This window comes from Cetorhinus maximus, chromosome 10 (genome assembly GCF_964194155.1).
Source record: "Cetorhinus maximus chromosome 10, sCetMax3.hap1.1, whole genome shotgun sequence".
NCBI lineage: Eukaryota > Metazoa > Chordata > Chondrichthyes > Lamniformes > Cetorhinidae > Cetorhinus > Cetorhinus maximus.
The window spans coordinates 77,023,618-77,038,529 of record NC_135888.1 but is presented as its reverse complement, the minus strand read 5'-3'; the positions used below and the strand labels follow the sequence as shown (position 1 = coordinate 77,038,529).

Genomic DNA, 14,912 nt, shown 5'->3' with positions numbered 1-14,912 from the left:
TGATGCATGTTTAATGAGGCGAGAGGCAGACATTGGGCGTGAAACTGTGCCATTGCAGTCAACAGGGGAAAAGTTGCTTTTCCTGCTCGCCATCACACTTAGGGCAGAATATTTCCATCGGCAAGCTGGGGGCGGGGCCCGCTCGCTGATTCGAAAATGACGCGGGATGACATCGGGGGAAACCCCCAACGTCATCCCGCCCCATTTAAATATTCAGGGAGGCGGAGGGGGACAGCGCAATCTGCTGTCCGCCCTCTAACCTGTCAATGACCAATTGAGGCCATTGACAGGGTAGTTAAATCAATTAAAGGCCCTGCCTGTCCAACCTTAAAGCTGGCGGGCACGCCAGGAGCCCCAGCGGGCTTCTGAAAAAACATGAAACCTCATCCACCGGCGGGATGAGGTTTCATGTTGGTTTTAAAAATCTTTAATAAAGTTTCTGTGATATTTATTAACATGTCCCATCTCGTGTGACATTGTCACATGAGGGGGACATGTTAAAAAATTTTTATTTTTCTAATTTTACACTATCAAAAACTTTCAGCACTCTCCCTTAGGCAGCACTTAGTCTCAGGGAGATGTGCACTCTTTTGCGCGAAAGAACGCACTCTTGACAGTTGGGGAATCCCCTCCCGTACCTGCACAGGAAGCGCATAGCGCTTCCCGTTTGGCAGGCCTTAATTGGCCCGCCCACTTAAAATGGCGGCGGCGCCCATTTCAGTGGCGGCGATCGGCTGCCCACCCGCCGCCGAGCCGGTGGGGCCCGCCCGCACATCAAGGGCAACATTCCGCCCTTAGCCCGTGGAGGCGAAAATCTAGCTCTTATATTCTTACCTTAAAATGAAGTTGCTCCTATCTCGTCTGACCTTCCAACTCAGGCTAGGCAAGATCACTTCAGCACAGCAGGTTCCCAGGGCCTACAGTCGAGGGCTGCTCAGTTGAAGGTAAGTAAGCCATGCTGCCTTCTTTGCAGCACTAGCTGCCATAAACCAGGTAAGTTTAAAGGCCTAGCAACTTTGGCAAGCCAGGGAGGCGGTAAGTGGATAAGACAAGTGGGTAGGATTTGAGGTGGGGAGATCGGAGGGGGGTGGGTGTTCGGGTTGGGCCTGGAGGTGTTGGCCGGTGTGTCGGGTTGGGACTGGGGGAGTCGGGCCTGGGGTGGGGTCAGGTTGAGCCGGGCCTGGGGAGTGCGGTGAGGAGGGCCGGTCGAGCCAAGGGTGTGGCCAGGGGGTGGGCAAGGGCATTGGGGGGATAGTGGGGAGGTGGGGGTGCTAGTATGGGGGTGGTGGGACTCACGTGGAGGGGTCAGGTGTAGTAGTGGGGTGTTGGGGGAGTCCTGTAGGGGTTCGGGGGTGGCAGAGGGGTGGTGCGATGGGGGAGTCACACGGGAGGGGCCAGGGTGGGTCACTTCCAAAGTTACCAAGAAGCTAGAAGTGGTTTTAATTATTTTTCTGTGTAACAATTGCTGTATGGCAGTGGGGGCGGGGGGTAAGGTCAGGTCGAGCTGGGCCTGGGGGGTGCAGCGCAGGGGTTGGCCAAGCCAATGCAGTTTTGGGGTGGGTGGGGGAATCGGGGGAGGTCATGGGGAGAGCCGTGGGGGTAGTGTGGGAGTCAGGTGGGGGGTTGGGTGTGGTAGTCGGGTGTTGGGGAAGTCCCGTGGGCGGTCACATGGGGAGGTCAGGGTGGGTCAGTATTATAGTTGCTTAAAGTGGTTTTAATTCTAACTTTTCTGGGTAACTATTCCTATATGGGAGTCGGAAGGGGAACCATCTGAAGTTTGCAATTAAAATTGTATTATCAGATGGTTCCCAGTGAGGGCAATTGCCCAAAGGAAGTTTGAACTTCCCAGGCAAGTGCCGTGCAATCCTCACCTGGGAACTCCTGGGGGAGGGCTGGGGGTGTGGTGTTCCCCAGCACATCTTTGGGGTTTTCCCCCCAGATACATTGCCCTGGAGCTCGGAAGTTACGGGCCAATATAATAATTGAGCATTGGAATTGAATATTGGGTTGTAAACTTTGAATCCCAGTCACGATATTAAAGGAATGGAAAAGCACAATACCATTGCATCTTATATTCAACAAAATGGTTATGGTTAGGGTGTCTTGGACTGCATTTTTAGAAGACAATGCTTAGAAGCTAAGGAAGACTAAGAAGCGCAAAATGCAAGCAAACCTACACAGGTACGATTTTGTGTCTTGGGCTCCCAGTGCAGAGCTTTAAGTGACAGAAATGCATACTGGAAATTTGGGCATGTCTGATTGTTGACCCTGAAATATTCTCCTTCATTGACTTTAATAGTGGAGTTCAAGAATTAGGGGTGCACAGTATTTCTTTAGTATGTGTTTACTTGGAGGAAGCTTGGCGCCTGAAGGCATTAAACACAAAACTGTAACCTCATAGTTACTTTAATGTCTGTCTAAAAATCCCTTTGTGACACTTAGGAGGGTGCAGTTTAGAGGGTACATTTCAGAGGGTACAGTTTAGATATGATTACAGACAATTGCACAGGAAGACTAAGTACAAATCTAATAACACTGATACTTTTGCAGGGTCTGAACTAACATTTAACTATCATCTGGAATGCTTGGGCACTGGAAAGACTATTTGTAAATGTGGGGCTCCAAACTGCAGTGGCTATCTAGGTGTACCACCTAAGGTAGGACATCTCTTTCCTTGTTCTTAATATAGCCATAGCAATGCATCAGATTCTTTTATACTAGTTTTTTTTCCAGTGTTAACTTTATGAAAGGCTTGATCATTCATTCATCTTTCACTTCGAGAAATTACAATGTTGTAGTCAGAAAAGTTAATCGTGAATTAGCATGAAAATGAATTTATTTGACAGGATTAGATTTCTAAGAATTACCTAAAGGAATGATACGGAATGTTTCACCATTACAGAACGTAATAAAAATTAGACGTTACTTTCCTCTTTATCTTATTAAAGAAAGAACTTGCACCTAATAGCTAATGAAGTACCGTAGGTGTATAAGTCGACCAGATGTATAAGACAACTCCATTTTTTCCACACCAAAAATCATGTTTAGGCCTAACCTCAATGTATAAGTCAGTCCTCCCTTTTCTGCTGAGAACTGCTATACTCGTGTTAGGATTCGGCCTCAATTTTTCACCTCAGAAATCCACATTTTACTCACCTTATAAGTCAGCGCATGGGATGCACAGAGTTTATGATATGGCTGCACCGAGCAGGCTGCATGGTACAAAGGACGAACAGAAATGGGTCCTCCGGCAAAAAGAATGAGGTACAAAGCTGGTTCCAAGCTAAAAGTCATAACATTTGCTGACCTGCTGACCTTAACTCTGCTGCAGCGAGAGAATTTAGTGTTAGCGAAAAACTGGTTCAAGAACGGAAGGAGGAATCCATCCTGAAGAAATTGCCAAAGACACAATGTGCCATGAGAACATGAACTAGCCATTCGCCTGATCTTGAGAAGCATGTATCAGAATGGGTCCTCGAAAATCGTCAGAATAGTTACATCGTCAACAGAAATACAATGCTTAAATACACACTTAAGTGGGCCAAATCAAACCCTAAGTCTAGCAAAGACTTCAAAGCAACAGCTAGTTAATGTCATTTTTTGGGACAAAAATGTCTATTGTGGCAGAAGATTACGATCACTCAGACTGCCAAAAGATGTGATTTCATCAGATAGTGGCAAAATCACAAGTACCAATTATGTCACATCAAATGAATTTTGATGGGCCCAGCAACCAAACTGTAGAGTGGAAAGGTTGGGAAAACAGTTCTAGTGTTCTAGGGCATGAGAAGTCAGGATTCACAGTGATGCTAGCCTGCATGGGCAACAGAACCAAATTAAAGCCAATGTGTTTTTTTTTAATTCATTGGATGTGGGTATCGCTGGCTAGGCCAGCATTTATTGCCCATCCCTATTTGCCCTTGTTTAAGGGTCAAACACATTGCTGTCACATGTAGGCCAGACTAGGTAAGGACGGCAGATTTTCTTCCCTAAAGGACATTAGTGAACCAGATGGGTTTTTACAACAATTGGCAATGGTTTCATGGTCATCGTTAGACTTTTAATTCCAGATTGTTATTGAATTCAAATTCCACCATCTGCTGTGGTGGGATTCAAACCCAGGTCCCTAGAGCTTTACTCTGGGTCTCTGGATTACTAGCCTAGCGACAATACCACTATGCCATCCCCAGTAATTTTCAAACATAAAACCATGCCAAAAATCAAGTTCCCTGCAGGAGTTTTTGTACATGTCCATGACAATGTTGGATGGATCAGGATGGAGTGAATTTATGCATCAATAATGTGTGGAATAGGTGGCCTACTCAAAGAATGCAGTTTATTAGTGCGGGACATGATCCCATGCAACAGATGAGATCAAGAGGCACCTGCAAAGAAATAACACCCACGTTGCAGTTATACTGGGGAGGCCTAATGTCCGTAGTGTAACCTTTGGATGTGTGCCTCAACAAGCCATTCAAGGATCCTGTTTGGGCCAAATGAAATAGGTGGATGGTTGATGGAGAAAAAAACCTTCACAAAGAGTGTAAATATGCATCTGCCCCGCTTGATGTTTTGTGTGGCTTTGTCGTTAAATTGTGGGATGCTGTTACTGCACAAACTCTCATCAGATTGTCCAAAAAATACAGAATATCCAATTCATTGGATGGAGACGAAGATGATTTATTGTGGTGGGTTGATTCTGTAACCAAAAGTACCAAATCTGATCCAGAGGAGGATCCTTATGATGATGCCAAAGCCAAAGTGACTCAATGAATTCGAACAAAATGAATTGTGTTGGATGCCGAAGACTATGAATTTGATGGTTTCTAAAACATTTTGATTGTGATTAAATGTATCCTTGTAGAACTAATTCATTCAATCGAAAGTGTCATATTGATTTAATTTGTAGTACCAGTGGTTTTTTTTACATATTTCAAAATGGACACCATCAACACCAGTGGTTCACATTTTTTTACACTTGGCATATAAGTCAAAACCTGTTTTGGAAGGATTTTTCAAGACGACAGAAGTTGACCTATACACCATGATCTGTGGTACTTTTGAGGTGTAGTCACTGTCCTTTTGCAGAGAAACATGTAGTTAATTCGTACTCAACAAGGTACCCCATGTGGCAAATGAGATAAAAGGCCCCTTAGTCTGTTTCTAGTAGTGTTAACAAAGGGATAAATGTAAAAACATTCTCCTGGTGCCCTGGCCAAAACCTCAAATAGTACCATGGAATCTTTTACATCTAACTGAATAAGCAGACAAGGGCTCCATTTAACACCTTATGCAAATGATGTACTGAAGTCTCAGAATAAGGTGATGTGCTTGAGATCATACTGCAAAATTCTGACTCAGCGTGAGTGCTTCCACTAAGCCAAGTTAGAGGAAAAAGGGACATGTATTTTTTCACAAACGCACACCATGCAGTTGACATATTTGTTATAGAGCAAGATGGGTTATTTTAGTGGTAAACATCTTGGGTTCTGGGTTGTTGCAAGTTTATAATAATTTCAGGTAATTTAGAAGTTCTTCATAAATGAATCTACCCTTGAAACCAGTAATTTTTTTGTTATTTTTTATGAGGTTTGCACAAGCATTCCATTTTTTATGTTGAGCATATTACACAAAATATCGTTTTTATGTTGATTGCTTTCAATCAGAAAAAACTTAGAGGAATCCAAAAATGGCTGACATGGACACATTTCTGTCACAAATGACATCCGGCACAGACTCGGTGCGCCAAATCGTCACCGCCTGTGCCATAATTTTTTTTCTATATTTCTATGTAACTTTTTTTTTTGATTAGGTGAGAAATTACTTCTCAGAATTTATAAACACTTTAGTGGGGTCCACACTTGCTTGAACATATTAGGGCTTTAGAGCACCAACATATTTCTTTACAATTTTATTATTTTCCTATTTATGTGTGAGGTTCAATGATTAGGGAAGAATGCTTTTTTAATATAAAAAAAAATTAAACCTCCAGCCACACATTGATTCAGTAACATGAAATGGCAGAGGTAAATTTTTGTGTGCTGCATTGCTTCCATTAACAGTCTTTCTACTGTTTCCTATTTGTCAAGAATAAACTAAGGGTTGGATTTTACGTCCAGCGTGCTGGGCCTGTGGCTGGATACAAAAGTGGGTGTAATATTTGCTTTTGCCTGGTTCTGTAGCCCAGCGGAGGTAAATTCCTGTGTGCTGCATTGCTTTTGTTAACAATCTTTCCACTGTTTCCTATTAGTCAAGAATAAACTGAGGGTTGAATTTTGAGGGGACTGTGGTCGGATGCAGAAGCAGGTGTAATGTCTGATTTTGCCCAGTCCCGTGGCTCCATAATGATTTAACATCTGTTGGAAGGGTGATTACTGGGGCCAGGCTGCCAGGCCGGTGGCGGCTGTTGGGTGGGGGTTGCGGGGTGGGATAGGGTATTTGCAGCATGACGGAGGAGCTCCATTGGAAACTGGAGGCCATTGAAGGAGGCACATCCTGCCCGACCATAAGACATAGCAGAAGTAGGCCATTCAGCCCATCGAGTCTGCTCTGCCATTCAATGAGATCATGGCTGATCTGATAATCCTCAACTCCGTTTTCCTGCCTTTTCCCCATAACCCTTGATTCCCTTACTGATTAAAAGTCTCTTTATCTCAGCCTTGAATATACTTAATGACCCAGCCTCTACAGCCTTCTGAGGTAAAGAATTCCACAGATTCACTACCCTATGAGAGAAGAAATTCCTCCTCATTTCTGTCTTAAATGGGTAACTCCATACTCTGCGATTATGCCGTCTGGTCCTAGACTCTTCCACAAGGGGAAACAACGTCTCAGCATCTACCCTGTCAAGCTCCCTAAGAATAGGTTTCAATAAGGCCATCTTTCATTCTTCTAAACTCCAATGAGCACAGGCCCAACCTACTCAACCTCTTCTCATAAGAAAGTCCCTCCATACTTGGGATCAACCTAGCGAACCTTCTCTGGACTGCCTCCAATACCAGTATATCTTTCCTTAGATAAGGGGACCAAAATTGTTCACAGTATTCTAGGTGTGGTCTAACTAGTGCCTTGTATAGTTTTAGAAAGACTTCCCTATTTTTATACTCCATTCCCTTTGAAATAAAGGCCAGCATTCCATTTGCCTTCCCTATTACCTGCTGAACTTGTATGCTAGCTTTTTGTGATTCATGCACAAGGACCCCCAAATCCCTCTGTGCTGCAACTTTCTGCAGTCTTTCTCCATTTAAATAATATTCAGCTCCTCTATTCTTCCTGCCAAAGTGCATAACCTCACATTTTCCCAGGGAGTGTAAAATTCTGCCCTAACTGTGTGGTCCAAAACAAAAGGAAATTGAGGGAAAAAACCTGACTGAAATGGTTATGTAAGGATCTTAATTTTTTAAGGGATAGTATTTTAGTTGAATTGTTCCTTATGAGGCAAACCTAATAACTGGCACAGGCACTAACAGGCTGAAGGGCCACCTTATGTGCTGTGTTATTCTGTAATGACATTAGTTTGACCAGTTGGTTTCTAAAATGAATACAGATTTTACACACTGATACTTCAATGAGATTCTGCAAAGTTTTATCATCAAAATATATGGGCTATTTCTGGTCTGAGTTATGAAATGCTTTTTGAAATTTACTCATGGTTTTGCTTTTACTTCCACTCTACAGAATATACAAAGCTCAACAGATGAAAAGAAGGTAAAGAGGCGGCACATACTTCCAAGGAAGCGTAGACAGCAGTCTGAACTAGTGAGAGAACATGAAGAAGAGTGTTTCCGCTGTGGGGACAGTGGGCAGCTAGTAATCTGCAAGAAGCCAGGGTGTCCTAAGGTGTATCATGCTGATTGTCTGACCCTGACTAAGCGTCCTGCTGGTGAGTGGCTAAATTTCTATAATGCATATACAAAAGCTTTGACCCCATCAATGTTCATCCTACCCATAGGAACAAAAGTAGGTCATTTACCCCTTGAACCTTTTCAGCCATTCAATGAGATTGTGACCTAACTCCATATGCCTCCATATCACTTAATACCTCTGGTTAAAGTATGTCAGTCTGAGATTTTAAACTAACAATTGACCAAGCATCAACTGTCATTGACAAAAGAGTTCAAAACTCCTACCACCCTTTGTGTGTAGAAGTGTTTCTTAACTTCACTCCTGTAAGGCCTTAACTTTAACTTTTAGGCTACGTCCACTAATCTTAGATTCCCCAACCAATGAAAATAGTTTCTAACTACCCATCAGTTCCCTTTGGGTAAGTAGTTTAATAGCCATAGTCCAGAAGGGTATCTCTCTGTTGAAGAGAGATAATTGGTTATGTAGCTTGAGGGGCACTACTCCGCCTCAAGTATGGGGCAGGCAAGGAGGCAGGTGCCAAGTCTACCTCAGCCAAAGCTGGAATTGAACCCACACTTTTGGCATTGTTCTAGCCAACTGAGCTAAAAGGCCCCTCAGCTTTCCTTAGTATCTTGAAAACTCAAATCAAATTCTCCCATAACATTCTAAATTCCATTGAATAAAGCCCTAGTTTATGTAATTTGCCCTTGTAATTTAACCCTTAAGAGTCCAGATATCATACTACGAAGTCTTGCTGCACTCCTTTCAAGATCATTGTATCCTTCCTAAGGTGTAATGACCAGAACTAAACACAGTACTTCAGGTGTAATCTAATCAGGGCTTTGTATAGCTGCAGCATGATTTTAATTCCTTGTATTCTAGTCCTTGATATATGAAGGCCAGCATTCAGTTAGCTTTTTTGATTATTTTTGAATGACCTATGTAACTGAATCCCTAAGTCTCTTTGGACATCTACTTCGGTTTTAGTCTAATCAGGGCTTTGTATAGCTAAAGCGTGATTTTTAACCCCTTGAATTCTAATCATCTCTATATAAAGGCCAATAATCCATTAGCCTTTTTGATTATTTTTGACACTTTGATGATCTACGTAACTGAATCCCTCAGTCTCTTTGAATCTCTACTTCTTCTGGCTTTTCACCATTTAGAAAGTACTCTGGTCTATCCTTTTTAGATTCAAAGTGAATGACTCCCACTTGGCCGTACTGACCATTTACTTAACCTAATTTTCTTCTCCATCTACATAGCTTTCATGAGTCATTCAGTTAATTGTTCAAAATTATTTTGTTGTCACCTATGAGCACTCCAATTGTTGTCTTCCAAAGTGATGTGTTTGAAGGAAGAGCAGAAATTATTGAGGAATACCAAGCAGATCAGTCTGCAGGGCCGGTGATTGGTGCCCTCTTCGCCTCCAGTACCTGCATGCTTGCGTCTACAGGCAGAGGTGAAAGTATCTTACTTTCACAGACATGGTACCATTGGAGGCTCCTCTTTCCCAAAGAAAGCTGTGTGATATGGTTTCTCACTATGTCACTATAATACATGAATGCCTAAATGTTACGCTGATTGGATCTTCAGAAGTATCATAACTGCAGCATAGAAGCGGAAGCTCACCATGGCTGACCTGCGAACTCCAAGTATCAACTTTTGCCCAAATCCTTCAATAGTTTTGGGTAATAAAAATCTATCAATCTCAGATTTATAATTAACAATTGATCTAACATCATTTGCCATTTGTGCAAGAGAGCTCCAACCTTCTCCCACCCTCTGCGAGAAGAAGTGTTTCCTAATTTCACTCCTGAAAGATTTGGCTCTAGTACAAGAACAGGGGATAGGAGCAGAAGTAGACCGTACGGCCTGTCGAGCCTGCTGTGCCAATCAATACGATATTGGCTGATCATCTTCCTCAACTCCACTTTCCCACCTACTCCCATATTCCTTGATTCCCTGAGAGACCAAATATCTGTCTATCTCAGCATTAAATATATTCAACCATGGAGCATCCACAACCCTCTGGGGTAGAGGATTTCAAGATTCACAATCCATTGAGTGAAAACATGTCTCCTCATCTCAGTCCAAAATGATTCTCTCCTTATCCTGAGCCTGTACCCACGTGTTTTAGATTCCCCAGCCAGCGGAAACAGCCTCTCAAGTGTTCATTCTGTCAGGCCCCTTCAGAATCTATAGTTCTTTGCAGCCTCTGTGTCCTTCTGACTAGCTTTGTATCATCAGCAATATTAGATGCATTACTCTCTGTCCCTTTGTCTAAGTCATTAGTATAGATTGCAAATAGCTGAGGCCCCAGTGTTGATCCTTGCAGCACTCAATAAGTCACAGCCTGCCAACTTGAAAATGCCCCATTTTTGCCTCCGCTTTGCTTCTTGTCCATTAACCAATCCTCTATCCATGCCAATATAATACCCCCAATTCCATGAACTCATCTTTCTATTGAACTTTTGTGTGGCACCTTATCGAATGTCTTTTGGAAATCCAGGCATATTACATCTTCTGGTTCCCCTTTATCTACCCTACTAGTCACATCCTCAAAAAACTCTTAATAAATTTATCAAACACTATTTCCCTTTTGTAAAACCACGTTGACTTAGAAAATCACAGTAAGATCAGACAAAGTGCATTGTTGAGCATTATTTAATAATAGATTCCAGCACTTTCCCTACAACTGGTGTCAGGCTAACTGGCCTGTAGTTCCCAGTTTTCTGTCTCCCTCCTTTCATGAAGAGTGGTGTTACATGACTATGCCCCCTAGTCCTAGCAAAAATGGTTTCTCCCAATCTACCCAATAATTAAATTAATTATTGAAAAATTAATACTTTCAAGATATTAATATGTTCTGTTAATATCTTGAAAACTTGGATCAAATCATCCCTTGACCTTCTAAATTCCAGGGATATAACCTTGGTTTGCTTAATTTCACCTTGTAGCTTAACCCTTGGAATCCACGTATCATTCTAGTAAATCTATGCAGCAATCCCTCCTAAGCCATTATATTCTTCCTAAGGTGTGCTGAGAACTGCTTACAGTATTGCAGGCAAGGCCTAACCAGGGCTTAGTATAAATAAAGCATGACTTCTACCCCTTTTGTATTTTATTGCTCTAGATATTAAAGTTGGCATTTCATTAGCCTTTTAGATTAATTTCTGTACCTGTTCATGGCATTTTAAAATCTGTGTAACTGGACCTCAAAAGTCTCTTCGGACCTCCACTGTTCCTAGCTTTTTACCATTTCGAAAGTATCTATTTCTATCCTGTCTAGGTCCAAGGTGGATGACTTCACATTTGTCTACATTGATATCCATTTGCCATAGTTTTACATATTTACTTAATCTATTAATATCTCTTTGTAATTTTATGCTTCCACCTATACTACTCACAATACTGTTGTGGCTTAGTTGATAACACTCTTGCCTCTGAATCAGAACATTGTGGGTTCAAGTCCCACTTCAGGACTTGAGCACAAAAATCAAAGATGATGCTTAATTACTGAGGGAGTTGTGCAGACACCGGCTATTGGATTAGACATTAAACCAAGGCCCCATCTGCCCTCTCTGGTTGGCATAAAAGATCTTATGCACTATTTCAAAGAAGAACATGGGAGTTGTACCCAGTGACCTGGCCAATATTTATCCCTAAACCAACATTACAAAAAAAAAATTATCTGGTAATTATCACAAAGCTATTTGTGTGCACATCAGCTCCACATTTCCTATATTACAACAGTCACTACAATTAAAAAGTATTTGATTGGCTGTAATGCACTTTCTTTCTATCTCTGTATCATTGACAAATCTGGATATGTGGCTTTCCATCCTATTGTCTAAGTCGTGAAGAATACAATGAATAGTTGAAGCCACAATACGGATCCCTGCAGGGCACCTCTAGTCATATCATGCCACTCTTCCAATCACCTTTCACACAGCCAATTTCCTAACCAAATCAATAATTTGCCTTCAATTCCATGAGGTTCAACTTAGTCTCTTATGAGGGACTTTTTCAAAAGTCTTCTAACATCCGTTATAAATAACACCCATACACAGTTCCCTATGCACTGTTTAGTCACTCCCTCAAAAAATTCAGTCAGCTTAGTCAGACATGACCTACCCTTTACAAATACATGCAGGCTCTCTCTGATCAGCTGAAAGTTTTCAAGGTGTTCCAGTCACCCTATTCTTAATTACAGGCTCTAGTAATTTGCTGACAATAGACACTAAACTAACTGATCTGTAATCCTGGTTTTCCTCTGTCACTTTTCTTAAATAGCGGAGTGAAGTGTGTAATTTTCCAATCTAAATGAACAGGAGAGAACTTTGGAAGATCATAGTTAGGACATCTGCAATAGAAAATAGGAGCAGGAGTAGGTCATTTGACCCTTCGAGCCTGCTCTGCCATTCAATATGATCATGGCTGATCCTCTATCTCAACACCGTACTCTTGTGCTCCCCCCATGCCCTTTGATGCCTTTAGAATCCAGAAATCTTATCTATTTCTTTCTTAAATATATTCAGTGACTTGGCCTCCACAGCCTTTTGCGGTAGAGAATTCCATAGGTACACCACCCTTTGAGTGAAGGAGTTTCTCCTTATCTCAGTCCTAAATGGTCTACCCCGTATCCTGAGACTATGACTCCTTGTTCTAGACACCCCACCCAGCCAGAGGAAACATCATCCCTGCATCTAGTTTGTCCATCCCTGTCAGAATTTTGTATTTCAATGAGATCTCCTCTCATTCTTCTAAACTCCAGTGAATACAGGCCAAGTCGGCCCAATCTCTCCTCATATGACAGTCCTGCTATCCCAGGAATCAGTCTAGTGAGCCTTTGCTGCACTCCCTCTATGGCAAGTATACCCTTTCTTAGGTAAGGAGACCAAAACTGTACACACTATCCCAAGTGTGGTCTTGCTCTGTATAGCTGCAGTAAGACATCCTTGCCCCTGTACTCAAGTCCTCTCGCAATGAAGGCCAAAAATGTTCTCACCCATATCTTTTAAAACCCCGGGATGGAGGCCGTCAGTTTCTAGGGATTTGTTATTCTTTAGAACCATTAATTACTCCATTACAGTTACCTTGCTTACCTTAATTTGTTGAGTCCCTGGGATGGATTGGTGGGCAGGCACTAAAAATAGCTCTGCTGGCCAGCATGCCAGTTCCCCGGTTCAGTCAGCCACGGGCCATTTTTGCGGAGGTGGGATGGGGAACCATCAGGGCTACCGGGTAGCCAAGACAACTCATTAAGAGTCTATTGAAGCCAATTAAAGGAGGCCAAATGGGAGTTTTCATTCAGTCTCCAGATCCCTGCAAGTGTCGGGACCTTTGCCTCCTGACTGCAGACTGGGTGATCAGTGCTCAAGCCAGCCTAGAGGCCCTCCCTGCCTGCCTGGGTGCAGGAGCAGCCATTGACCATGCCATAGAGGGGCCTACCCAGCACCCCAGCCCCTCCCACCCAACCTTTCCCCACCCCCAGCACAGTTGTGATGGCTGTAAGATCCATTTTCTAATACGTTTTTAAAAAGTTGAAGAGAGCCCATTTTGAAGTACCCACTCTTATCTACCCTTTGTTGCCTCTGGCCCTCCAGCTTCGAGAACCTGCCTGCCATTCTTAAATGTTCAGCAAGCCCGCCTCCAGGTCAAAATGGTGGGGGGTTCCCTGTGAAAATCAGGGTCAGCGACTGTTTCCCATTCCCCTAGGTGCAGGTTCAGGATTCAGAAACAGTCCCAACCTCATTCCTACCCTCGACTCTTATTCAGTAATAGTTTCCTTGGGATCTCTGTCATGCTGACCTCTTACTGTAACTGCTGAAGTAAGCCTGCAATTTATTTATTTTCATTGACAACATCACCATTATCACCTTTCAAAGCAGCCTCATTGCTTCTGGCTGCCCTTTTTTTCTAATGTAATTGTAAAAGTTTTTTGTGCTGATTTTGATGATCCCTTTTCATCCTCTCTTTTTATAGATACTATCTGCTTTGTCATCTTTTGCTGCTCTTTATATCATTCCCATTTGCCAAGATCTATGCTTTTTTTGTATGCTTTCTTACCACTTCAGTTGTCCATGACTGTCTTTTTGGCAAGTAGAACTCTTGCTTTTTAGGGATATAAACTCGTTTCATATATCCTGAAATTCTTTTTGAATGCCTTCCACTGATCTCTTGTTTTATCCATTAACAGATTTGCTTAGTTCACTGGGGACAGTCACTGTTGCATCCCATTGAAGACAACGTTCCTTAAATCTAGAATCTTAGTACCTGTTTCACTTCTCATATTATGATCGCCGTTAGATAAATGTTCCCACCGTTAGGTTAACTAAATCTGGCTCATTACTCATCCATCCATCCATTTCCACACTGCTTCTCCTGGTGACGATCGGGATGGCTGTAAGCTGAGCAGGGCTGACCAGGCTTCCCTGTCCTCAGCCACAGATTCCAGTTCCTCCTGGGGGATTCCCAGGACAGCCGAGAGATCTAACCTCTGCAGCATGTCCTGGGTCGGCCTCAAGGTCTCCGCCCAGTGGGCCGTGCCCGGTACAGCTCAAGTGGGAGTCTACCAGGGGGCATCCATTTCAGATGCCCGAACTACCACAACTGGCCCCTCTCAATCTGGAGGAGCAGCGACTCTACTCCAAGGCTCTCCCGGATTGCTGAACTCCTCACCCTGTCCCGAAGAGTACGCCCAGCAACCCTGCAGAGAAACCTCATCTCCGCCGCTAGAACCATAGAACACTACAGCACAGAAAAACAGGCCATTCGGCCCTTCTAGTCTGTGCCGAAATATTATTCCGCTAGTCCCATTGACCTGCACCTAGTCCATAACCCTCCAGACCTCTCCCATCCATGTATCTATCTAATTTATTCTTTAAGCTTAAGAGTGAGCCCGCATTTACCACGTCAGATGGTAGCTCGTTCCACACTCTCACCACTCTGAGTGAAGAAGTTCCCCCTAATGTTCCCCCTAAACCTTTCCCCTTTCACCCTAAAGCCATGTCTTCTCGTGTTTATTTCTCCTAATCTAAGTGGAAAGAGCCTACTCGCATTAA

At 43.0% G+C, this 14,912-nt stretch overlaps 1 protein-coding gene across 1 annotated transcript in view; it reads left to right on the top strand.

The window, feature by feature from the left end:
• The window catches only part of LOC144685771 (uncharacterized), a 219,738-nt gene that overhangs the window by 193,350 nt on the left and 11,476 nt on the right, over window positions 1-14,912 (top strand). The window contains exons 25-26 of the mRNA XM_078550630.1: window positions 2,551-2,657; window positions 7,678-7,882. Coding sequence (XP_078406756.1) covers window positions 2,551-2,657; window positions 7,678-7,882 — 312 coding nt within the window. The remainder of the gene's footprint in view (window positions 1-2,550; window positions 2,658-7,677; window positions 7,883-14,912) is intronic.